The sequence below is a fragment of the Rhodotorula graminis genome (genome assembly GCF_001329695.1).
Source record: "Rhodotorula graminis WP1 unplaced genomic scaffold RHOBAscaffold_10, whole genome shotgun sequence".
Taxonomy (NCBI): domain Eukaryota; kingdom Fungi; phylum Basidiomycota; class Microbotryomycetes; order Sporidiobolales; family Sporidiobolaceae; genus Rhodotorula; species Rhodotorula graminis.
In genome coordinates this window covers 800958-823042 of record NW_017264937.1, presented here as the reverse complement: position 1 = coordinate 823042, position 22085 = coordinate 800958, and the positions used below count along the sequence as shown (strand labels likewise).

Below are 22085 nucleotides of genomic sequence, written 5' to 3'. Positions count from 1 at the left end.
TAGCAAAGACGCCCTCTCGCGAGAGGCACGAACGAAAGAGCGCCCTCTTCGACCTTCTCAAACCGAGTCCTTCCTCCCGCCGCTCATCGTCTCGGCAGCCGCACCGCCCCGTCCCTCGCCGCCGACAACCCCTCCTGCTCCGTCACGAGGTACGGCAGCATCTGCAGCGACGACCGCCGGCCGTGACGCGCCGCTCGCGCCCCCTCTGCCGGTGCGGTCCGTGCCCCAGGCGCTCGAGCGACCGTCGACGGTGCGCCGACAGGCTGCGGGGGACGCAGCGTCGAGCTGGCGAGGAGCGGCTTGAGGCGCTGCAGGGCCGGGAGGCGCGAGACGGCCGGCGACGCGGACGGCCCGAGGCGCGCCGACGAGGCGGTGACGAGCGGGCGGAGCCTGCTCGCGCTCGCCGTCGCCGTCGCCGTCGCCACTGCGTGCGGCTGCGGCAGAGCCGTGCGGCGCTCGGTGGCAGGGTCGGGCTCGAGGACGGGGACGGGCGGGAGGGGGAGCGTCGGCGGCGCGCTCGCCGAGGGGCGGCGGTGCGGCGGTGCGGCGGGCGAAGAAGAGGGTACAGGGAGGGCGGGGCGTCGGAGGGAGGGCGAGGCGCGGGCGTTCGAGAGGGACGGGCGCGGCAGGGCGGACGAGGGCGGCGGAGCGAGGTGCGAGCGCGTCGTCGGCAGCGCTCGACGGCCGACGCTCGGCGCAGGGATCGGCGCACTGCTCGCGCTGCGCCTCGTCACCGGCGAAGCGAGCACCTCGACCTCGTCGTCCTGCTCGTTGTGCGGACCCCACCCCTGCTCGCCCTTGCCGCCTCCTCCCCCTCCTCCCACGCTCTCGATCGTCGTCGCCGAGCTCTGCCTGCGCCCATACCGGCCCCCAACGCCCCTCATCGTCGTCCAGCCAAACCCGTCGCGCTCGAGCGCAGGCGACGTCGCCGGCGTGTCGAGCGACAGGTCGAACTCGGCTTCCGAGTCGGACGTCGACGTCGACGACGAGCTCGTCGACGAGGTCGTGCGACGGCGGCGACGGCGACGGGTCGTCGTTGGCGATGGAGGGAGGAACGACGAGCGGTGCGTGAGCTTGTAGGCCTGCGAGCGTCGAGGAGGTCAGTGCGCGGCTCGGGGGCACAGGGAAGAGGAGAGGAGAGGAGGAGGGACGACGGCGACGCACCCTATACCCGCCAGTCGTCAACGCGCTCCCAGCCTCGCTCGCAACACTCGCGCTCCTGCCCCCGACACTGCTCGCGACGCTCGCCTTGCGCCGCTGCAGCTCGATCAGGCTCTGCACGCGGCGCACGAGCGCGCGCTGCTCCTCCTCGTCCTCGTCCTCGTCCTCCTCCTTCTCGCCCAACCGCTCTTTCCCTCTCTCCTCCTCGACGTCTCGAACATCGCCCCCGCCGAGCCCGTCCTGCCGCCCGCTGGCAGCGCTCGGACCCATCCTCGCGAACGACTCGGCGAGCTCGCTCAAGTCGGCCGTGATGTTGCCGAGGTCGAGCGACGAGCGGCTCGAGCCGCTCGAGGTCGAGTAGGTGCGGGTGCGGGCGCTGTGGCGAGGCGACGAGGCGACGTGTGGCGAGGAGGTGGGCGAGGGCGGCCGAGGACGCAGGGACGAGGAGGTGTGCATGTCGACGGGCGACTCAACGAGGGGCACGCACTCGCCATACGTCTTCGGGATCGGAGGCGGAGCGAATGGGTGCTCGACGAGCCCGGGTCGTGCGGGCGGCGGCGTCGGCGGCAGGCGTCGGAAGCGCGGCGACGTCGGGCTGCCGCTCGCGACCGGGAGCGGCGGGAGCGGCTTTTGCGCGCTTGTCGAGGTGTGCTTCGAGGATAGGGTGTACTTGGAAAGGTCGGGGGATGGGTGCGAAGGGAAGGGAGAGGAAGGGGAGGGCGAGCAGGAGAGAGGTCGAGGAAGGGCGGTCGTCGGCGAGAGAGAGTCGCGGCGGACGGGTCGCGAGACGTCGATGCCGAGACCGACGTGGACGATGGACGCGGAAGGAGGTGTAGGCTGTGCGGGACGAGGCAGGTCAGTCGCTGGGAGGAAAGGGGGACTGAGCGCATGGACGTACAGGAAGCGGAAGGGGCGGCGCTTTCCTCGTCGAGGACAGGGCCGCGACGTCGGCTCTCGACGAAGTGCTCGACGTTGGCAGAGGTGGAAGAGGAGCGCGCGGCGGCGGACAGGGCGGCGGCAGGCTCGGCCGTCGCGAGCCTCTGCTCCCGGTCGCGGACGAGGGCGAGTCGAGGCCCGGCGACATGGGCCCCTCGACGGGCGGTGAGGGAAAGGCGGCGACGAGGGCGCTGAAGAGCCCGTCGTCGACCGAGGCGCACGTCGCGACGGACGACGTCGACGTCGCCCTCGCTCGGCGGTTCTCGCCGTCTCGCCGCGCCACGCCCACACCGTCTTGGCCGTGCTCGCCCACCGCTCGCCCGCCTCGTGCGCCGTTCATCGCCCCCTCGACCGAGACCCGGCTCGTGTCGCCCCGCCGCCGCTGCTCTGCGCCGCCTCGTTGTACGAGCGGGAGGGCCGCCGAGCCGTCTCGCGCTCTGCGCGGCGGTTCCGAGCCGAGGAAGCTGTAGCGCTCGGCGATGGAATTGACCATGTCGACGGTGTGCTGCTGAAGAGGAAGGGCGAGGTGAGGAGGGAGGAGGGAAGGGATTCGGCGCGACCGGCGCGGCGGCGGCGATGCTGGGGTGACGACGGCAGCGGTCGTGCTAGCTTGCGCGGGAGGCTAGCTAGTGGCTCGGCCAGGCGGGCGACTGGTCGGCGGTGGTCGAAGCCGGTGTTGAGCCTCGCCGGCGGGGGTTGACGCTGGACGAAGACGAGGAGCGGCGGTGGTGGTGGTGCACGGAGAGCGGCCAGCGCTTGAGCGTGTGTGCGCGTGCGAGCGAGGAGCGGCCTGCGCTGTGCTCGTGCGGACGGCGACGAGGGTCGGTGGAGCGGTGCGGACGCGAGACGCGCTAGCGCAGAGGAGGAGAGCGGGGGCGCTCGGTGCTCTAGCCGTGACGAGGCGCGAGCGCAAGAGAGCGCAGCGTTTTCCTACCTGTTGGTTGCCAGCTTCGACATGCGAGCTGTGCGGCTGAATGGACCAGCTCGGCGGACCTGCCGCGCACAGGAAGGAATGGCGCGACGAGGAGGATGAGGGACGCGCGCCGACGCGTTTGATTCGCGCTCGCTTCCCCTCGAGCCGCCGCCTCTCTCCTCCTCTTCTCCTCTCCCTCCACTACTCGCGCCTCTGCTGCTTGCTTTGCCACACCCGAATCCCGACCTCGCACACGGCCCGCCGACCACCAACCGGCCCACCCTCCCCTCAGTCTCGCTCAGCCGGCACCCCTCTCCACCTCGTCACTCGCGCGACCGGCACCACCCACCACCCACACCAACTTTCCACCATGCTCGGCAAGCGCACCCGCACCGCAGACAGCACCCCGCCGTCGCCCTCGAACAAGCGGCCCCTCACCGAGTACCTGCCCGCCGTCAAGGGCCCCTCGTCGCCCGTCACGGCCGCAAAGCGCAGCGCACCTCTCGAGCGCTCCCTCTCGCAAAAGGAGAACGCGCACGTTGTCCAGCTCGTCCAGCCGGCGTTCGACGACGTCTTCATGGCCGACGAGGACGAGGAGCAGCGCCCGAGCGACTTTGGTCCGTCCCCTCTCGCTCGACCTCCCGCTTCCCCCGTGCTGACTTCGACTGTCGACGCAGCCTTGCCGACACCGCCGCTCGCGTCCGAGTTCCAGCACGTCCTCGACGCACCCGCACCTGCCGTCGTCGACGAGCCGACCACTGCTCGCGGCTTCTCGAACGTCTACACGCACGCCGCGTCGCTCCTGTCGCCCTCGCTCTCGACGAGCGTCCTCTCTCTCCTCGGCCGCGCCGACCAGCGCGACACCCTCCTCGCCTTCCTCTCGCGCCGCCTCCCAACCGCCTACGCCGCGCTCGGCGAGCCCGGGCCCTCGGCGGCGGCGGCGACGTCCAAGAGGGGACCCGGCCCGGCGGCCATGTACGTCTCGGGCCCGCCAGGCATCGGCAAGACGGCGCTCGTCGGCGCCGTCGTCGACGAGCTGCGGGCGCGCATCGACGAGCGCGCGCTCGGCGGCGAGGTGCGCGTCGCGATGGAGAACTGCGCGACGATCGCGGCGGGCGGTACGGGCGGTGAGAGGGCGTGGACGCGGCTCGGGGCGGCGCTCGGCGTCGACATGGAGGACGGTGAGGCGGCGCTCAAGGCCAAGGAGCGCTTCGAGGAGGGGCTCAAGGACGGGCGCAAGTAGTGCGTCCCACGCTCGCTCCCCCTCCGACCTTTCACTTTCTCGAGGGCCGCGAACTTACTCTCGAGCACCTCGCAGCCTTCTCATCCTCGACGAGATCGACCACCTCGTTGCATCGTCGTCCCCCTCGACTCGCCTTCCCTCGTCCCAGCAGCCCGACCTGCTCAACGCCCTGTTCGCCCTCGCCTCGGTCCCGGCCTCGCCCCTCACGCTCATCGGCATCGCCAACGACCTCACGCTCAAGGCCCTCTCGTTCACGCCGGTCCCGTCGCCGATGAGCAAGGGCAAGGCCACGGCCAAGGTCGACCCGCTCCTGACGCCTGTCAAGCCCGTCCGCCTGCACTTCAAGCCGTACAGCTGGCAAGAGCTCGTCGCCATCGTCCAGCAGCGCCTCTCGCTCCTCGCCCCGACCTACCCGTACCTCGACGGGGCGCCCTCGGTCGTCCACCTCGCCGCCGCCGCCGCCATCGACGACGAGGCGACGTCGGCCAAGAAGGCGCCGGTCCCGCTCATCGACAAGCCCGCGCTCGACCGCTGCGCCAAGAAGGTCGCGACCGGCACAGGCGACGTGCGCACCATGCTCGACGTCGTCCGGCGCGCCATCGCCGCCGCCCAGGCCCAGGCGCTCGCGGCGGGTCCGGTCGACCTCGGCGCCCTGACGCCGGCGAGCGCGCCCCGCGCCGGCATGAAGCACGTCTCGGCCGCGCTCGCGTCGTCGTCGGGCCTGACGGCGGCGCCGTCGCTCGCTGCGCGCCTCGCGGCCCTCCAGGGCGGGCCGCACCAGCGCTTCGTCCTCGTGTCGACGCTCATCGCGCTCTCGCGCCTCAACCCAGCCCCACCATCATCCTCCTCCTCCTCCTCCTCATCGACGGCCTCGCGCGGCTCCGGCTGCGCAGGGCTCGACCGCCCCTCGTCGGCGTTCGAGGCTGCGCGCGTCACGGCCGACGCGGCGTTCGCCGTGTACCGCGACCTCGTCCTGCGCGACGAGGTGCTCGCGCCCTCGGCGCTCGACCAGGCCGCGTTCGTCGAGACGCTCGGCATGGTCGAGGACCTCGGCGGGTTCGTCGTCGTGCGCGGCCGGCCCGGGTCGAGCCCCTCGTCGTCGCCGAGCAAGAAGCAGCCCGGGAGCGGCAGCGCGAGCGGCGGCCGGGCGCGCATCGTCACGCCGACCAAGCTCAAGCGCGGCGAGAAGGGTCGCCTCACGGTCGAGCTCGCGCACACGGCGCCCATGGCCGACCTCGTCGCGGCGCTGACGCAGGCGCCGGCGGCGGGCAGGGAGAGCGATGAGGACGAGGCGGCGCGACGCGCGAGGCGGGCGCTCGAGCGCGAGAGGAACGACCAGCGGTGGCGGGTCAAGCGGGCACAGCTCGGGCGGGACGAGGAGCGGCGCGCCGAGGAGGAGCTCGAGGGGCGAGACTGGGAGAGGGCCTTGCTCGCGAGGGAGGAGGCGAGCGGCAAGGTCTAGCGCGCCCCCCTCTCGTAGATCTCGCCATGCGTCTGTACTCGAGCGTTCTCGCGTGTCCGTGAGCCAGTGTCGGACGGCGAGCGCACGGACCTTCTCGAGGTTCGGGAAGGCCGACCCCGCGCTTCCGACCTTCCCTCTCCTCCTCTCCTCCCTCTCACTCGCCCTCGCTCGCTCTCTTTCTCTCGCACTCGACGCCTATCTCCCGACATGACGACCGAGCACACCGTCGACCGCCACGACGACCTCTCGCAGCTCCCTCGTGCGTCCCCCCCTCTCCTCCTCCCTCCCTCGCCCAACTCGCGCTGATTGCTCCCCGCGCCTCGTCGCAGACCTCCGCCTGCCCGGCATCGCCCATCAACTCTCGCCCCAGCACGGGCGCCCCTCCATCCCGTCCTCGAGCACCTACAGCGCCCCGAGCCGCATGATGCTCCGCCCCTTCTCGGCCTCGTCGCCAACTCGCGCCGTCGACTCGCCCGCCGAGGAGCCCGACATGAACCTCGTCGGGCAGGCGACGCCCTCGCTCGTCGTCACCGAAACGCACACGTCGGGTGCGCGAGTGCGCCCGTCCTTCGCCGTCGACACGCCAGCCCTCGTCACGCCCGCCCTCGTCACGCCCGCTGTCGGCTCGTGGAGCAGCGCCCGCCAGCTCGAGGGCGACGCGTTCCCCTTCCCCTCCATGCCGCTCGTCGTCCAGTCCCACGCGTCGCGCAACCAGTCCGACCCGACCTCGTCGACCCGCCGCTCGTTCCGCCCCGCCGTCCCGTTCGCCCTCGCCGACAGCCCGACGCCGTCGTGGCCCGGCACGCCCGAGGGCAGCTCTGAGGGCTCGGCGACGCCCGACAGCCTCTCGAGCGAGAGCTCGTGCGGCCCCGACGGCGCGACAACGGCGCCGACGTCTCCTCTTGCGGCGCGAGCGCTCTTGGGCCCTTCGCCCGGCGCCGGCGCGCGCTCGCGCATGCGCTCGCCGCTCGTCTCGAAGTTCGACGTGCGCAACCAGCTGCCCGGCGCGACGCACCAGGAGCGCCTGCGCATGCAGCGGGAGCTCGCCGCGTCGCCTGCGTCGGGCAGCGGCGAGGAGACGTCGTCGGCAAGCAGCGGCGCGCCCTCGCCGTGGCAGACGCCGGGCCCTGGCGCCCCCCTGTCGGCCGACTGGTCATCATCGTCGATCGTGACGAGGCTGGCCCCGCACGGCGCGTCGACGCGGCGCCACTTCAAGCCGCCGCCGCACGGCGTCCGCTCGGCGTCGTCGTCGTCGAGCGGGTCCGACTGGCGCCCGGGCGAGCTCAGCTCGCGCTTCTCGGACTGGACGCCGTCCGATTCGCCGCCGGTCGCCGGCTCGTCGCAGGCCCTGCGCGCGAGCGAGCAGCAGCAGGACGACGACGAGCTGTTCGGCATGTTGCCGGCCGTCCTCGAGCGCGGCCCGCACGCGAGGTCTGCGGGCCACCCGCTCCTCGACCTGTCGCCGCACGCCGCCACGAGCGCTGCTGCGCCGCCCGCGCTCGTCCCGCAGTCGTCGGCCGAGCGCGCACGCCTCCTCCTGCGCTTGCGGGCCCTCTCGCTCGAGGTGACGACGGCGCCGCGCGACGCCGACCTGCGCAGCGTTGTCGCGACGAGTGGGAGAGGCAGGGGCGCGACGGCGTCGAGGAGGAACAGCACGGGTGGCGAGACGCTGCGCGACTCTGGTGCGGCAGGGTGAGGTTGCGCTCGAAGTTGCGCTCGAGGAGGCTGTGTGCGGCGGGAGCCTTTGCGTAGTTTGCGAAACGTGCAGCAGAATAGCTTGGCCAGCGTCTGAACTCGCTAGTGAGAGCCAGCAGAGAGCGCTGCATCGTCGGCGACTCGAGCGCACGGACCGGTCGCGGTCGGCGGCGGCCCTGCTTCGAGCCTCGTCGCGGGCTCGTGCGTCGACGTCGGTACGGTCAAGGAGCGGGTGGGTGACGGCGCGAGCTGAGGGCGGCAGGACCTCGGGCGAGACGAGGGCAGCTTGCGGCGGCGGATTCGAGAGGAGGTTCGCTTTGAGCAGGGCTCGTCTCAGTAGCTCGACGCACGTCGCACCGTTCTCTTCCACTGCTATCTGTGTCTCTCTTCCTCTCGGCCGCCACCTTCTCGCGAGAGCCAGTCGCACAGCGCTCGGCGCCGTCGTCCTCGTCCGAGAGCCTGCGACCGAGTCTGCTCGCTGCAGCTTCCAGCTCTGCCTCTCCAGCTCTCGTACTTTCACAGAAAGCTCGACAGAGTGCAACAGTCGAGGCCGCGCTCGTGCAAGACGCTGCAGCCATCGCGAGCGAGCCACCTTCCTCGGCTGCGTCTTTTCGGAGGAGCGGTCCGACCGCGGCCCGGCCTCGAGGCAGCAACGCCGCCCGTTCTGCCCGCGCGCAAAACAGTATCGCACGAGAGGTAAGAGCGTCGTGGAACGAGCGGAGAGCATGTCGATGAAGCGTGCCCGCATGGCGAGGGTTCCTGGCGCTCCACTGCTCGACGAGATCTGCCTGTCGAGGCCGCCAACTTCCAAGCTCCAGCGCAAGCGCTTAAGCTTGCTCGGCTCCTGCGTCGCTCAGACTTGGGCAGAGAGCGAGATCGACAGAATAGCTTGCGCCGAAAGCGCGAAAGGCGCTGCTCAGCGACCGAGGAGAAACGACTCGGAGGTGGACGAGCCGCTCGAGCCACGATGCCGATGCCCTTGCACGCCCCACAAGCTCGACGCAGGCTGCATTTCCACGGGCTCGCGCGCGAGCTGAGATCGGCAAGCGGGCAGAAGAGGAGAAGGGGGAGGCGAGCGAGGAGAGCGGCGGGGCCGCTCGCTCGCCCCGTCCTGCGAAGGCGGCGACTCCCCTTCCGCGTCGTCACCCAGGGCCTGCCGCGCTCAAGACAGCCGAGCGGCGTGCTTGGGCCGAGCGCGGGAGCGGCCAGAGGCGCCCCGAAGTAAGAGGTGAGGTCATTGACGAGAGGATGGAGAAAGGACGGAGGGGAAAGCGGAGGATCGATTCGAGCGGCGGGTCGAGTGGCGCGACGACGGGGCGTGGCGAGCCCGTTGCAAGTCGGGCGGGTAGCCAGTGGTCGACTGCGCAGGTTCTGCAGGCAAGCAGCGCCTGAGCGGTGGCGTAGAGCAGGAGAGAGGCGAGGGAGGCGTCGGCGAGCTTGGGAGCGAGGCGCGCGTCGCAGAGGCCGCGGGGCAACTCGAACGAGGATCCGCGCTCCGCTCCTCCACTCGTTTCCCCTCTGCGGGCCTCGTCTTGCTTGGTTTAGCTGGCCCTGCGTGGCCGAACCTTCGGGCTCAAGCTCTGGCTTTCGTTTTCGCGCCACCGCTCGTCCGCCCGAGAGGCTCGGGGCTCTCCTCCTTCCCCTGCTTCCTCTCCCCTCACCATCCCCGCCGCTTCTCGCGCCCCCCTGTCTGGGCCAGCTTCCACCATGTCGAGCGCACTCAAGCCGACCACGATCAATGCCAGCTTCTTCCCCGAGCACAACGAGCGGGTCGACGACGCGTCCGGCGCGACGCCGAAGAAGGGCAAGCTCTTCCGCAAGAAGAGCGGCAAGCCTCAACAGGCCATGCGCGACCTGAGCGACGACGACGAGCAGCCGCGTCAGACGCCGGCGTCGACCCAGCCGTCGACTCGTCGCTCGTCCATGACCGCCGTCCACGACCAGGTGCGTCCGACCTTCCTTCCTTCCTTCCTCCTCGGCCTCGTCGGTCAGCTAGCTGACCGCTGTCTTTCCTCGCAGGCTGCTTCGTCCTCGGACCCGGAGAAGGGCGAGAAGGCGACCGGCATCAAGGGCGCAGGCGACCTCGACGGCTTCGACCAGGGCAAGATCGTCCTCGTCCAGTTCGAGAAGGGCGACCCCGAGAACCCGCTCAACTGGAGCAAGCCTCGCAAGTGGCTCATCGTGCGTCCTCCTCTCTCTCTCTCGCACGTCGTGACGGTGCGCGCGAGACTGACAAGGCTCGTGTGCGCAGACCTTCCTCTTGTGCATGATGACCGTCATGATCGGCCTGTCGACGACGGCGTACTCGTCTGGTATCGGCTCGATGGTCGAGGAGTTTGGCGTCGCCAACGTCGTCGGTCAAATCGGCATGATGTGGTGCGTCTCTCGCTCGTCTCGCTCGCCCCAAAGTCGCTGTTGGGAAGGCCGAGTGTTGACACCTCCCTTCCTCGCGCAGCTTCAACGGCGCCTGCGCTGTCGCACCGCTCTTCCTTGCGCCCTTCTGCGAGATGGTCGGTCGTCGCGAGGTCTACCTCACCGCCTACCTCTGCTTCACCCTCGTCTTCATCCTCCTCGCCGACGCGCCCAACATTGGCGCTGCCCTCGCCGCTCGCACCCTGTCCGGCCTGTTCGGCTGCGTTGGTACGATCCTCGTCGGTGGCACCCTCGCCGACATCTGTGCGTGTCCCCTTTCACTCTTCCCTCGTCCCCTCGAGTTTGAGAAGGTCCCCAAGTCAACGCACGTTTAGCGACGCCTTGCGCCGCCAATCGTGCTCCGTCTGCCGCGCAAGGACATGTGACTGACTCGTCGGTCCTGCAGGGAACACGCGCGAGCGCGGTCTGCCCATGAGCTGCTTCACCTTCTCGGCCATCTTCGGCACCGTCGCCGCGCCCATCTACTGCGGCTACATCGACCAGTCGATCGGCTGGCGCTGGATCGAGTGGATCCACATGATGTGCGTCCGTCAGGGCTCTCCTCGACACGTTGCTGAGACTGACCCTCGTCTTTTCCCGCAGCGCCAACGGCTGCCTCCTCGTCCTCGAGGTCATCTTCCTCAAGGAGACTCGCGGCGCCAAGATCCTCCTCAAGCGCGCCAAGCAGATGCGCAAGGAGACTGGCCGCAACAACATCCGTGCGCCGGTCGAGCTCGAGAACGAGTCCGTCAAGGACCTCCTCAAGGCGTCGTGCACCCGCTCGGTCGTCCTCCTCTTCAAGGAGCCCGTCGTCCTCGCGTTCGGCCTCTGGATCGCCTACGCCTGGGGCATCACGTTCCTGTTCCTGTCCGCCATCCCGCTCTGCTTCCAGAACAACCACGGTGCGTCCGCCTCGTTCACTCGGTCGACGAGCCCGACTGATTGTCCCTCGTTCTCGCGCGCAGGCTGGTCTGAGGGTGACGGCGGCCTCCCCTACATCGCCCTCGTCGTCGCGTGCTTCATCGGATTCGGCACGTCGCGCTGGTCCGACTCGATCTACGACCGCAAGCGCGACGCCAACAACGGCATCCCAATCCCCGAGTACCGCCTGATCGGCGCCATGTGCTTCGCGTGGATGCTCCCCGCCGGCCTCTTCATCTTCTCGTTCACCCAGTACGGCTTCATCACGCCGGCTGCGCCCATCATCTCGCTCGTCCTCATCCTCGTGCGTCCCGCCTCCTCTCCTTCGACTTAAGAAGGCCCGCACGGACCCTGACTTTCCTCTCCCTCGTCGCGCAGCTCGGCATCTACCACGTCTTCAACGCTACTTACAAGTGCGTTCTAGTCGTCTCAGTTGGTCGAGCGAGAGAGCCCGACGCAGCTACTGACTGTCCCCCCTTCCCGCAGCTTCACTGCCGACGCCTACCCCGAGGTCGCCTCGTCTGCCATCGCCGGCCAGGGCCTTCTCCGTAACATGTTCGGCGGCTGCACTCCTCTGTTCGCCAACCAGATGTTCAACGTGAGTCTCTCGGTCCTCTCAAGGTCCTGGCGGCCTCGCTCGAGGGCATCTTGGCTGACCTCGCCTTTCTTTGTTTCTGCAGGGCATGGGCTACCAATACGCAGGCCTCCTCCTTTCGCTCGTCGCCTCGCTCGCGATCCCCCTGCCGTACATCCTGTTCAAGTACGGCGAGAAGATCCGGGCCAAGTCCAAGTACGCCGCCAACGACGCCGACCTCGAGGCCGAGCGCGTGTCGGACGACGAGAACCAGAACGACGCGCGCCCGACCATCACTCGCGAGGGCACGTACACGGGCCAGCTCGTTTGAGCGGCGCTCGCGGACCCGTTCCTCGCTCGCATTTTTCGCCTTTCGTCCCTCTCCCCGCGATTCCACCTCTTCCCTCCTCGTACAGCCTCGCTTCACTTAGACCACCTTTACACCTCGTAGACCCCTAGACTCTCTGTAGATACCTCTCTCTGCACGCCGCATTCATCGGTGCCGAATTGCATCAATCAGTGTTCCTCCCCTCGTCGTCGACTCGCCGCCGAGAGGGCTCGAGCGTCGACAGCTTTCCTCTCTCGCAGCATCTCTCGGCACGCAACGCGGGCTCGATATCGTCTCGGTGCAGCTGCTCTACAAGTCGTACGGCGGCAGGCCCCACGCCGCCGGGTCAAAGTCCTCCATCGTCTCGTGCTGGTGTGACGGCTCGAGGCCGTGCTCGCCGAGCGAGGCGAGGAGCTCGGGGTCCGGGATCCACACGACTGCGTATGAGAGAGTGTCAGGGATCGCTGAGAGGGAGACACAGAGAGAGAGGAAGGCGAGACGCACCCTCCATTCCTGCTGCACGAGCCGCTTGGACGCCCGAGACGCCGTCCTCGAACACGAGCACTTGAGCACGCTCTTCTGGCGTACTGCGGGACGAACCATCAGTCAGCGAGAGGCCAAGTTGAAGGGAGAGAGAGAGAGAGGCGACGCACTGGATGTCGAGCATCTTGGCCGCCTCGATGAAGATGGTCGGGTCGGGCTTGCCCTTGCCCTCGAGGATGGGGTCGTCGCCGCACAGGATCTTGCCCGTGAACGGGCCAAAGAGGTGACCGAGGTGCGCGCTCTTGATGTCAAAGTTCTTGCGCTTCGAGCCGGTCGCGATCTATGAGAAGGTCCGAGGCGAGGTGAGTGAGCGCCCGAGCGGGGCGGCATCCGAGAGAGGGTGAGGGGGCGCACAGCCATCGGGACCTGGTGCTTCTCGAGATGCCGCACGAGCTTGACGACGCCGGGCAAAGGCTCGACCGAGCGGAACAGGCCGTCGAGCTTGGCGTCCATGGTCGTGAGGAGCTCGTCTACCGAGAGCGGGACGCCCGTCGCCTCGATCAAGCGTGCGGCAGCGTCGTGTGCTGGTCGACCCATGAGCTTGGCCTTGATCTCCCACGTCATCTCCTTGCCGTACGGCGCGAGAACGGCGTTGGTCGCGACCGTGTACAGGCGCTCCGAGTCGATCATGAGGCCGTCCTGTGGACCACACCTGTCAGTCCTCGGTCTGGCATTCTCTGACTGTGCTCTATGACAGCCTGCGCTCGTCCTCGTGATGAGGGACGACGAGGGAGAGCGCCGATTGATGAGAACGAGGGCGGGCTCACCATGTCGAACAAGACGGCTTTGACGGGTGTGGGCGGCATGTCGGACGGCTGCAGATGTCGCTGGACAAGTACGCGCAGCTCCAAAGCAAGGGCTGAGCGGTTCGAAGCGAGAGGGGCGAGAGGGAGAGGTGGGGCGGCTCGCCCGTTGCTGAGCTATCTCGCCAGCCGCAACGCCAGTGCGGTGCTCTGAAGCGCCCAATCTGCTCTACGACCCTACAGCAAAACCCGGACGAGCCGGCCCGAACGCCTGGTCTACCCTCGCTCCGCTTCCTCGAGCGGTGCCTCGCAGCGGGTCGAGCACGAGGGGAGCGCTCGCAGCTCTGCGAGCGGGCAGCGTGGGATTCGAGCGAGGTACAACAGGTGCGTCCACATGCTCTCCTCGCCTTCGAGCCCCGCCCGCCGTCGAGCTGACCGCTCTCTCCTCCTCGACCCTCTGCAGCACCCCTATCTCCGCCTACGCAGGCGCCCGCTGTCCCGTGCCGACATGGCGACCTCTCGAGCAGCCTCTACATCGACCACCAAACGCCCGGGCAAGACGCCGCCGTCCGCACCCGGCACGCCGGCGGTCCTCCCCCTCCTGCACCAGCGCATCCTCTTCCCTCCCTCGTCGACCGCACGTCCTCCCCGCATCCTGCACTCTCCCGCGCACTCGACGCTCGACCCCGTCATCCTCGACCTGATCGCCCTCGCGCTGCGAGCCTTCGTCACGCCGTGGTACAACGGCGGCATCTCGCGCGACCCGGACAAGGCGTTCCTCCAGGCCGTCACGGCCGTCCTCGTGCAGGTCATTCAGGCGCTCGAGGTCCGCCTCGCGACGGTCGACTGGGCAGAGCTCGTCGTGCGAGACGTGCCAGAGCTCGTCGCGGCGCACTACCGCGACTGGGACCTCGCGACTGAGCGGGCCGGGAGCGGCTCGGCGCACAACCTCTCGCCCGAGGAGCTCTTCCACAACCTCGAGCCGCACATCGCCATCTCGCTGTCGACCGCACCTCACGGCTCGTCATCGCGAGCGTCGGTCCCGCACGTCGACAAGGTCTACCTTCGCACCCTCGTCGACCACCTCCTCAAGGCGCTCCTGCCGCCCGACGACTACCGCGCCGAGACGGAGCGCGCCATCGTGCGCGAGATCCTCGTCGGCGTCGTCTTTGGCGCCGTGTTCAACCGCGTCGCGCAGCCGTGGTTCCTGCACGGCGTCATCGCGAGGCAGCTCGAGGCTGTCGAGGCGGCGAGGCGGGCGAGGGAGAAGGGCGAAGAGGCGGCAGCAGGCGCCGCGCATGAGACTTCTGCTGCGCCGAGTGTATTGGAGAGAGCGGCGGCGGCGCTGTCGAGCTTGCCGTCGCGCCTCGGTGGCCTCGTGACCGCCGCGTCCGCCTTTGCGCTCTCCTCGCCGCCAAGCCGCCGCTCGTCGGCGCCTCCTCTCCACACGTCCCTTATCCGCCTCATCTCGGCCGTCCTACCCTCCTCGACCTTCCTCGACACGCTCCTCTCCCTCGTCTCGCTCCCCCTCTCCTTCCTCTCGACCCGCCTCGACTCGTTCCTCTCGCGCTCGATCGACCGCACCATGTCGGCCTCGACGGTGCGCGCCATCCTCGAGGGCGCGACGCGCGGCATGTTCCCGTGTGACGGGTGGCCGGCGCCGAAGGAGGAGGACCCGGACGAGGCGGCGCAGGAGGGGCTCAAGCGGCGGTGCGAGGAGGCTCTTGCGCGGGCTCTGCCAGGTCCGTCCTGTCTCCCTCGCTCTCTCACATACTTGTACCGACCTTTCGACTCGCTGCAGATGCGCTGCCAGCCTGGCTCTACCCGACCCCGCCCGCCGACGAGCCCGATCCTCGACTCGCCCTCTCGCGTCATCTCGTCCGCCCTCTCTCGTCGCACGTCGCCAACGTCCACCTCTTCCTCCTCTTTATCGACCTCGTCGTCGGCCACGTCTTTCCCGAGCTCGTCGTACCGCCGCCCGAGTGACTCAGTCCTCGCGCGAGCCCTTCCCCTTCCCCTCCCGTCCCTCCTCTCTCTCTCGTCGCCCTTTGTCACACTCTCTAGAACTTTTGAAGTCTGTATTGCAACAGTACACTGCCCCAGACTGTCCAAAGAAAGTTGCCAGCACGTCCTCGTCGCCCGCTCGCTCGCCCTGGAGGCTCGAGCGCGCTCCCTCCTCCCTCTCCCTCTCCGCCCGCTCAACTCGAGCCAGAGAGCGCGGCGCTCCAGGTTTCCCTCATGTGCGAGGACGACTTTGGACATGTCGCTGTAGCTGCACGAGAGCGAGAATGTGCAAGAGAAGGACGACGGGCGCGAGCGCGAGAGTCGGTTTGCGAGAGCGACCTCGACCGGCGGCCAGGGCGAGGGCGCGCCTGAGGAGCCCTCGCGAGTGCAAGCACAGCAGGACAAGACGTTCATGACGCATAGGAAGAAGCAGAGCCGAGGAAAGCCGCGAGGAAGAGGCGAGCCGACAAGTTGGGAAAGGGGCTCGAGCCCCGTCGTCGTAGCGAGCGACAGAGTCGAAGAGCGGCCGCAGCGAGTGCGGCATCGAGAGCAGGACATTTGAGAGAGAAACAGGGAGGAATCTCCCGCGCTTAGAGTGAGCCTCGCCGAGTAGAAGGGGTCGAGAGGCTCAAAGAACGCGGTGGGGGGGAGGGGGAAGGGGGAGGATGAGGCCAGAGAGTCGACGCGAGAGGCTGAGGCGCGAGCTCAGGGTGCGTCTCGACGAGAGCGTCGAGTGCAGGGCCCGGCACGCGAGAACGACAGAAGCGAGAAGGGCGACGAACCGAGCGGCGAGCCAGACCGAGCCCTCTCGACGGCGAGCACGAGCGCCGCCAGCTCACTCTCCGCCTCGCCTCGCGCGACGCCGGCCCCACGCCCCGGGATCCTCCAACCCAGATCGCCATTTCCACGACGCGTCGAGGGGGGTGGACGCACTCGACCCGACCGACCCGACCCAGACCACCTTCCTCGACTCGAGGCGCCCGACGCACAAAGGGAAACGCTGCATTGCCAGCCGGCGATGCGCATCTCGAGAGGCACGCAGCCGTCGATCGACGAAGACAGGGAAGACAGTTGATGCGGAGGAGAGAGGAGGAGGAGGAGGTCGAGAGGGTGGGAGGGATCGGCGAGGCGGGCGGACGCCTGTCGACGAGGCGGCTTCAACGGCGAGGAGAGGTGGAGGATGTCGGGGAGAGGCGGGAACACATCGAGAGACGACCAGGGACCGGTTTAACGGTTCTGCGGGCGGGATTGAGCGTGAGTGGGACCGTGCGCGAGGACGAGAGGGGGCGAGGGGAGAAGGGACGCACCTTGGTGAAGCCGATGGCGTCCGAGCGCTCACGGAAGCACTGACGGCAGATGTTGAGGCCGTACTTGCGGATCAGACCAGCCTGGTGCTGGCAGATGCGGCTGTGGGCGAGAGAGAAGGTCAGTTTCGAGGTCATGGTCGCGACGCGTCCTGCTGCGGGCTCGTGCGCCGGCGACAGCCGCCCGACTCGCCCCTCGCTCGTCCGAGAGCACCGCGCAGGTCGTCTGAGTAGAGGACCCGACGCTCGGCCTTGCCCGAGGCGAATCGCGCAAAGCCGGAGCCATCTTGTCCGCTCCACCGCCTCGACCGTCCGCGTCCCGCCCACCGGCCTCGCGACACGCCCCAGCCTCGCCACCGCGTCCAGACGTCGCTCGAGGGTGGATGAAGTCGACGCACCAACCGCGCGAGCCCTTGCCGTACTTGCGCGGGCTGTAGGGAAGCAAGAGCGAGTCAGCCGCGTTTACGGCCCAAAAAAGCGCCGAGATGTTACTTGCTGGCTGTTCCACACGGCGCTGTGCGTCATTGCGTTGGTAGGGAACTAGGGGGGTTGCTGGCGTTGGCAGAGGTGGCGAGGAGGTGGCGAGGAGGTCGCGAGGAGGTCGAAGGAGGTCGGAGGCGCGTAGGGACGGCGGTTTGGCGGCGTTTTCGGCAGAAGAACGTTGTCGACGGCCAGTGGGACGTGTACGACGTCGCACGGGTGCGGCGAGGACGAGGAGAGGTTGTGGGAAAACGTTGTCGACGATTGAAGGCGAGGGGGAGGCGAGGAGAGGGTGGGGACGGCTGTGGTCAGCGCGGTCGATGCGAGAGGGTGCGAGAGTGAGGCGCACAGGTCGGCCTAGGGGGCTGGACGTGAGGACGGTCAAGCACGAGGAGCAGAGCGAGCTGGCGGTCGGCGGTGGGAGGACGCTCGCGCGGGAGGAGCGCCTCCGCCTCGAGCTCGCCCGCGCCATCTGCGCTCGCCTCTTCTCCTTCGTCTCGTTCGCTCCCCTCGAATCAGGCCGCTCGACAACTACCATGGGTATCTCCAGGTCGTCCAGGGACAAGCGCCGCTCCACCGTGCGTCCCCTCTCGCCCACCACATTCCTCCCCCCTCCTCCTCCACCTCGAGTTTTACGAACGACCACCACGCCTCGACGACACCTCGCCCGGGTCCCACGACTGGCCAGTTCGTCGATTAGTGTACCGGCAACATGTTTGAGCCGCCCAGACCGCCCAGATCCCGCTTGAGGGCCGACAAGGGCTGGCGACCTCGGACGAGGACCGGACGACCGCTGGCGACCTCGTACTGACCCTCGCCTCTCCCACAGGGCGCCGCGCCGTCGCCGTACAGGAAGAAGAGGCAGCATGAGGCCGGCCGCCAACCTGCAGGCACGAAGCTCGGCGCCAAGCGTATCCACCCTGTCCGCACCCGCGGTGGGAACCTGAAGCATCGCGCTCTGCGCCTTGAGAGTGGAAACTTCGCCTGGGCGTCCGAGCACTCTACGCGCAAGACCCGCATCATCGGCGTCGTCTACAACGCGACCAACAACGAGCTCGTCCGCACCAACACGCTCGTCAAGGGCTGCGTCGTCCAGATCGACGCTTCGCCGTTCCGCCAGTGGTACGAGGCGCACTACGGCCAGGCCGTCGTCAAGAAGGGTCGCGTGCGTCCTACCGTCCTCCCCTCGTCGAAAACGAGCGAGAACTGACTGTTTGCCCCTCGCCCCACCTTCAACCTCGTCCCCCACTTTCGTTCATGGAATGTTTCGCGCGCCCGCCACCCTCGATAATCCGCAACTCGTCGACCTCCCTCACGGCCCCCACCCGCACGCGTGATGCGCTTTCCTCGACGAGCAGACCAAGGAGGCCCTCGCCGCCGTCGCCGACGAGGCCGACAAGAAGTCGAACCACGTCAAGCGCACCATCGCCGAGCGCCAGAAGGAGGCCAAGATCGACCCGCTCCTCGAGTCGCAGTTCTCGGCCGGCCGCCTGTACGCCGTCCTGTCGTCGCGCCCCGGCCAGTCCGGCCGCGCCGACGGCTACATCCTCGAGGGCAAGGAGCTCGAGTTCTACGTCCGCCGCCTCCGTGCGGGTAAGGCGAAGCACGCCGCCTGATTTCGCGGTCGCGGATTGTCGTGCGGTCAGCGGTGGAACGAGCCTTTCCCTTTTGCGAGCAGCGCGAGGCGAGGAGAGGAGGAGCACGAGAGAGGGCTTGCTGCCGGCCTGTGAGAGAGCCTCTCGTATGCTATGTGTCCGTCTGAGCTTGCAGAACAGCTCGTGCGCTTCAGCACCGTCGTTGCGAGCACGCTCGAGCCTCTTCAATTCTCATCAGCTCGCCCCGACTCTCCCGCTTCTCCCTCTCTCCTTTCGCCTCGCCGCGCCTCCCGCGCACGCTCGCAGGCCCGTGCGCACCTTAACGGTGCCCCTCCCCCTCAGCACCGCCGCTCGCGCCGTCCTCCCCGCTCGCACCACCACGCACGCACCTCGCCGGCTACGGCTCCGAGGCGTTCCTTCCGGCCGCAGCGCCCGGGCGCGCTCGTGTCCGCCCCGCGCACGGCCCACAAGCCGTGCGAGACGGCGCTAGCAAAAGCTCGGCAAGGCGAGCTCTTCTCGTCGTCCCTGTCCGTCGACAAGAGGCCGTCCGCTCGTCCAACTTCTCGCCGTCCTCGTCGCGGCTTCTCTCCCTCTCCGCTCCAGCTCTGCGCCCGCTCGGCCCTTTCACGCTCCTTGCTCCAACCGCCATGTCACTCGGTCGCCTCGCCACGCTCGTCCTCTTTGCCGGTGCGTCCACCTCTCGTCGTTTCTCGAACCTCGAACCCGAGCTGACTTCGTCCTCGAAACAGCCTCGTGCGCGCCCTCGCTCGCCCACAGCGAGCTCAAGGTTCGCCAGTCGGACGACAGCGACGCTCTCGACACGGCGTGGACCGTCATCAAGGACCTCGGGATGTCGGCCATCGAGTGTCCCTTGGACTGCTCGTCGTTCCTCCTCTCGATGGCTCGGGTGCGTCGACTCTCTCTGCCTCACTCAGAGCCTTCCACTGACGACACAGTACGACACGCAGTGCTCGGGACGGATCGCGACCCAGATCAGCTTCACGGCCGGCCTAGAGTGCATCTGCGAGGACGTGCCGACCGGGCTCGACAAGTGCGTCCTCGTCCTCTCTCCGTCTCTCAGACGAGTCCTGACGAGATCGTGACACTGTATTGCAGGTGCTCGGCGTGTACGAGCGAGCGCGACTCGACAGAGGCGACCTCGGGTGGCACGGCCCTCGCGTCGGACTGTGCGTCGGCCTCGCCACCCTCTCTCTCTCCTCTCGCGCTCTCGTGATTGACGGACCGTCACACGTCGATACAGGGATCGACTCAGTGTGCGGCATGATCGGCATGGAGCGCAGCTCGTCGCTCGACGCCTCGTCGACTTCGACGACCGCGGCGCCGGAGACGTTCACGGCCATCGACTCGTCCAACGAGGTCCGTCTCTCCTCTCTCTCACTCTCGGACCGAGAGCCCTCTCGCTGACGCTCCAACCTGACAGGCAAGGACGACGAGCTTCGTCACGAACGGCGTCCCCGTCGACAACGTCATCCCGCTCGAGAGCCGCATCTCGTACCTGAGCGTCGCGTCCGCCTCGTCGGCGAGCCTCGTCTCGCTCGTCTCGGCCGCGAGCGTGAGCGCCGCCGCTCTGTCGAGCTCGGCCGCAGCGCCCTCGTCGACGACGACGAGCGCTGCGACGAGCCAGCAGGCGGCGAGCTCGTCGGTCGACTCGGTGTCGGCTGCGCTCGCTAGCGCGAGCGCCGTGTTGGCGAGTGCGTCCTCGGCGGCGGCGGCAGCGGCGGCAGAGTCGGCCAAGGAGGGCGACTCGTCCGGCGCGAGGAGCGGGAGGGCACAGCTGGGCTCGCTCGTGGGTGCGGGCGTCCTCGCCTGCGGCGCTCTCGCAGTCTGGTAGCCACTCTCGGGACGAGACCGATGGGATAAAGATGAGGTGCAACACGGCCGGCCCGTTCTATTCTCCTCTCGCGAACGGTCTGCTCGAGAGAGCTCTCGTCCCGCCTGGCTCCGTCTACCGTCCGAGCCCGCTCGTGAACCGCAAGACGCCCTCCCACACCTGCTCGACCTGGCGCTTGTTCCACACCGTGGCGAGCAGCATCAAGTCGTGCGGCGTGTCGGCCGTCACGACCTTGTCGACCCGGACGCCGTCCCTCTCCAAATGGCGCACGAGCCTCTCGCCCTCCTCCTCGCACCGGTCGCTCGTCCCGTAGTGCACGAACGTCGGCGGGAAGCCGGCGAGGGCGCCGAGCGCGAGCGAGCGGGCGCCGGGCGAGAGGTACGGCGAGAGGACGAAGGACGAGGGGCGCGAGCCGAGGAGCGAGGTGACGAGGTGGAGGCGGAACTGGGGCGACTCGAAGATGTAGTCGGACGAGTTCTTGCGAGGGACGTAGGTCGAGGCAGTGTGGCCGAGGTAAGAGTGTGCTGCGCGCACGAGATCGAGTACGTCAGGAAGGGGCTCGAGCGCCGAACCGAGGTCGAGAGAAGGAAAGGAAACGGGCTCACAAGGGTCGGTCCAGGGCTGCAGGCGACAGAGATCGTCAGTAAGACGACGCAGAGACATGCTCGACGAAAGAGACGAAGAGACTGAGGGCGCACCGAGAACAAGACGAGCCCTGCCGGCTCCTCCAACTTCCACCCTCCCTCCTCCTCCCACTCCGGTCCGCGCTCCTCCCTCGTCTCCTTGACCCACCTCGTCAGCGCGAGCGCCAAGTGCCCGCCGCTCGAGTCGCCCATGACGACGACCTGCGACCCTCGGACCCCTCGTCGCAGGAGCGAGACGTACGCTGCGGCGGCGTCCTGCAGCGCGGCGGGGAAGGGCGAGTCGGGGAGGAGGCGGTACTCGACGGCTGTGACAGGTGTATCCTGCGTCAGGTCGAATGTGCTTGACCGGGGGCCTCGATCCGAGGGACGAGAGAGGCCGAGTGAGGGAAAGGAGGGAACGGACCGTGGATCGACGAGAAGCGCGGTTCCTGCGCACCCGCCGCAATGGTGGACCCGTCAGTTCCTTTTTACAAAGAACTTGACGCGAGAGAGGCAGTAAGGGGACGCACCCGCTTGAAGATAGTCGAAGGAATCGCAGAGCTGGACGCGCCCGGGTGCGCCGAGTTGTGCGTATAAGCTGCGGTCGGGCGTGGCGAGTCAGTACCGCCGTCGAGTAACGCTGTACCGACACACGGGAGGAGAGAGAAGGAAGGAAGGTGGACGCACCGCCGCCGTGAAGCCAAAGCCCGACAAGCCCCTCGCGCTCGTCGACGCCCTCCCTCGTCCAGCTGTACACCCCCACCTTGTCGCGCACCCTGACCTGGTCATCGGCGAGCACACCCCCGACGAGCGTGCTCTCGAGCCCGTCGACCCACTCGAACCGCACGCCGTGCCGCACGCGGATCCACCACCTGCCGACCGCCCCGGGCGCCGCGTCGGTCCTCCTCGCGCCGATCTTGTACCCGCACGTGTCCATCGTGCTCATGATGCGCTTGACGGCGGGCATGAGGGCGGCGTCGGTGAGGGTCCACGAGGCGCGCCAGCGCCTGCGCGGGACGAGGGCGAACAGGACAAAGTGGTACGGGAGGAGGACGAGGACGAGGGAGAACTGGGCGATGGCGTAGAGGAGGTTGCGCGGGAAGGTGAGGGCGGGAGAGGTGCGGTACAGGGCTTGGGTGTCGACAGAGGGGTCGCCGTCGAGTGACGAGGCTGATGAGGAGGAGGGCGGGGTCGACGGCGCCTTGGGGACGCCAGCGGGTGGTGCGACGACGGTGGGCGAGCTGTCTGTCGAGTAGCGAGCAGCCATCGCTCGCTTGTAGCTCAAGCGGTGGAGCG

The 22085-nt window shown here is 68.6% G+C and overlaps 10 protein-coding genes across 10 annotated transcripts; 6 read left to right on the top strand and 4 right to left on the bottom strand.

Moving 5' to 3' along the window:
- Window positions 1-83: 83 nt before the first annotated feature.
- Window positions 84-2590, bottom strand: RHOBADRAFT_54943 (uncharacterized protein; the record flags this gene model as incomplete). The annotated part of the gene is made up of 5 exons (XM_018417577.1): window positions 84-1082; window positions 1165-1537; window positions 1649-1830; window positions 1939-1998; window positions 2060-2590. The coding sequence occupies 5 exons, from the start codon at window positions 2588-2590 to the stop codon at window positions 84-86; spliced, it is 2145 nt and encodes a 714-aa protein (XP_018269810.1).
- A 790-nt stretch (window positions 2591-3380) lies between these two features.
- Window positions 3381-5772, top strand: RHOBADRAFT_54942 (uncharacterized protein; the record flags this gene model as incomplete). Its single annotated transcript, XM_018417576.1, has 3 exons — window positions 3381-3627; window positions 3688-4252; window positions 4329-5772. 3 exons carry the CDS (start codon window positions 3381-3383, stop codon window positions 5713-5715), a joined length of 2199 nt encoding a protein of 732 aa, XP_018269809.1. The 3' UTR covers window positions 5716-5772.
- A 150-nt stretch (window positions 5773-5922) lies between these two features.
- Window positions 5923-7471, top strand: RHOBADRAFT_54941 (uncharacterized protein; the record flags this gene model as incomplete). The annotated part of the gene is made up of 2 exons (XM_018417575.1): window positions 5923-5974; window positions 6045-7471. 2 exons carry the CDS (start codon window positions 5923-5925, stop codon window positions 7409-7411), a joined length of 1419 nt encoding a protein of 472 aa, XP_018269808.1. The 3' UTR covers window positions 7412-7471.
- Window positions 7472-9333: 1862 nt separating this feature from the next.
- RHOBADRAFT_38370 (uncharacterized protein) lies at window positions 9334-11849 on the top strand (the record flags this gene model as incomplete). The annotated part of the gene is made up of 9 exons (XM_018413518.1): window positions 9334-9591; window positions 9662-9786; window positions 9866-10086; window positions 10229-10364; window positions 10426-10724; window positions 10788-11047; window positions 11122-11156; window positions 11230-11341; window positions 11424-11849. 9 exons carry the CDS (start codon window positions 9334-9336, stop codon window positions 11646-11648), a joined length of 1671 nt encoding a protein of 556 aa, XP_018269807.1. The 3' UTR covers window positions 11649-11849.
- Window positions 11850-11924: 75 nt separating this feature from the next.
- On the bottom strand, window positions 11925-13057 carry RHOBADRAFT_66753 (uncharacterized protein). The gene is made up of 5 exons (XM_018419068.1): window positions 12956-13057; window positions 12543-12827; window positions 12299-12468; window positions 12150-12232; window positions 11925-12082 (listed from the first exon to the last, which is right to left on the bottom strand). Exons 1-5 carry the CDS (start codon window positions 12992-12994, stop codon window positions 11955-11957), a joined length of 705 nt encoding a protein of 234 aa, XP_018269806.1. The 5' UTR covers window positions 12995-13057; the 3' UTR covers window positions 11925-11954.
- Window positions 13058-13439: 382 nt separating this feature from the next.
- Window positions 13440-14144, top strand: RHOBADRAFT_16967 (uncharacterized protein; the record flags this gene model as incomplete). The annotated part of the gene is made up of 1 exon (XM_018412347.1): window positions 13440-14144. A coding segment is annotated over one exon (705 nt), but the record flags the coding sequence as incomplete, so codon positions are not given.
- A 1665-nt stretch (window positions 14145-15809) lies between these two features.
- RHOBADRAFT_65393 (uncharacterized protein) lies at window positions 15810-17108 on the bottom strand. The gene is made up of 5 exons (XM_018418697.1): window positions 17069-17108; window positions 16736-16791; window positions 16638-16670; window positions 16243-16342; window positions 15810-16171 (listed from the first exon to the last, which is right to left on the bottom strand). The coding sequence occupies exons 2-5, from the start codon at window positions 16762-16764 to the stop codon at window positions 16163-16165; spliced, it is 171 nt and encodes a 56-aa protein (XP_018269804.1). The 5' UTR covers window positions 16765-16791; window positions 17069-17108; the 3' UTR covers window positions 15810-16162.
- A 147-nt stretch (window positions 17109-17255) lies between these two features.
- RHOBADRAFT_16662 (uncharacterized protein) lies at window positions 17256-18335 on the top strand (the record flags this gene model as incomplete). The annotated part of the gene is made up of 3 exons (XM_018412329.1): window positions 17256-17297; window positions 17549-17884; window positions 18078-18335. 3 exons carry the CDS (start codon window positions 17256-17258, stop codon window positions 18333-18335), a joined length of 636 nt encoding a protein of 211 aa, XP_018269803.1.
- A 626-nt stretch (window positions 18336-18961) lies between these two features.
- On the top strand, window positions 18962-20166 carry RHOBADRAFT_45709 (uncharacterized protein; the record flags this gene model as incomplete). Its single annotated transcript, XM_018414655.1, has 6 exons — window positions 18962-19001; window positions 19064-19221; window positions 19283-19365; window positions 19431-19501; window positions 19576-19691; window positions 19756-20166. 6 exons carry the CDS (start codon window positions 18962-18964, stop codon window positions 20164-20166), a joined length of 879 nt encoding a protein of 292 aa, XP_018269802.1.
- Window positions 20167-20186: 20 nt separating this feature from the next.
- RHOBADRAFT_54937 (uncharacterized protein) lies at window positions 20187-22056 on the bottom strand (the record flags this gene model as incomplete). The annotated part of the gene is made up of 6 exons (XM_018417573.1): window positions 20187-20690; window positions 20772-20787; window positions 20865-21115; window positions 21214-21238; window positions 21320-21387; window positions 21477-22056. 6 exons carry the CDS (start codon window positions 22054-22056, stop codon window positions 20281-20283), a joined length of 1350 nt encoding a protein of 449 aa, XP_018269801.1. The 3' UTR covers window positions 20187-20280.
- Window positions 22057-22085: the final 29 nt, after the last annotated feature.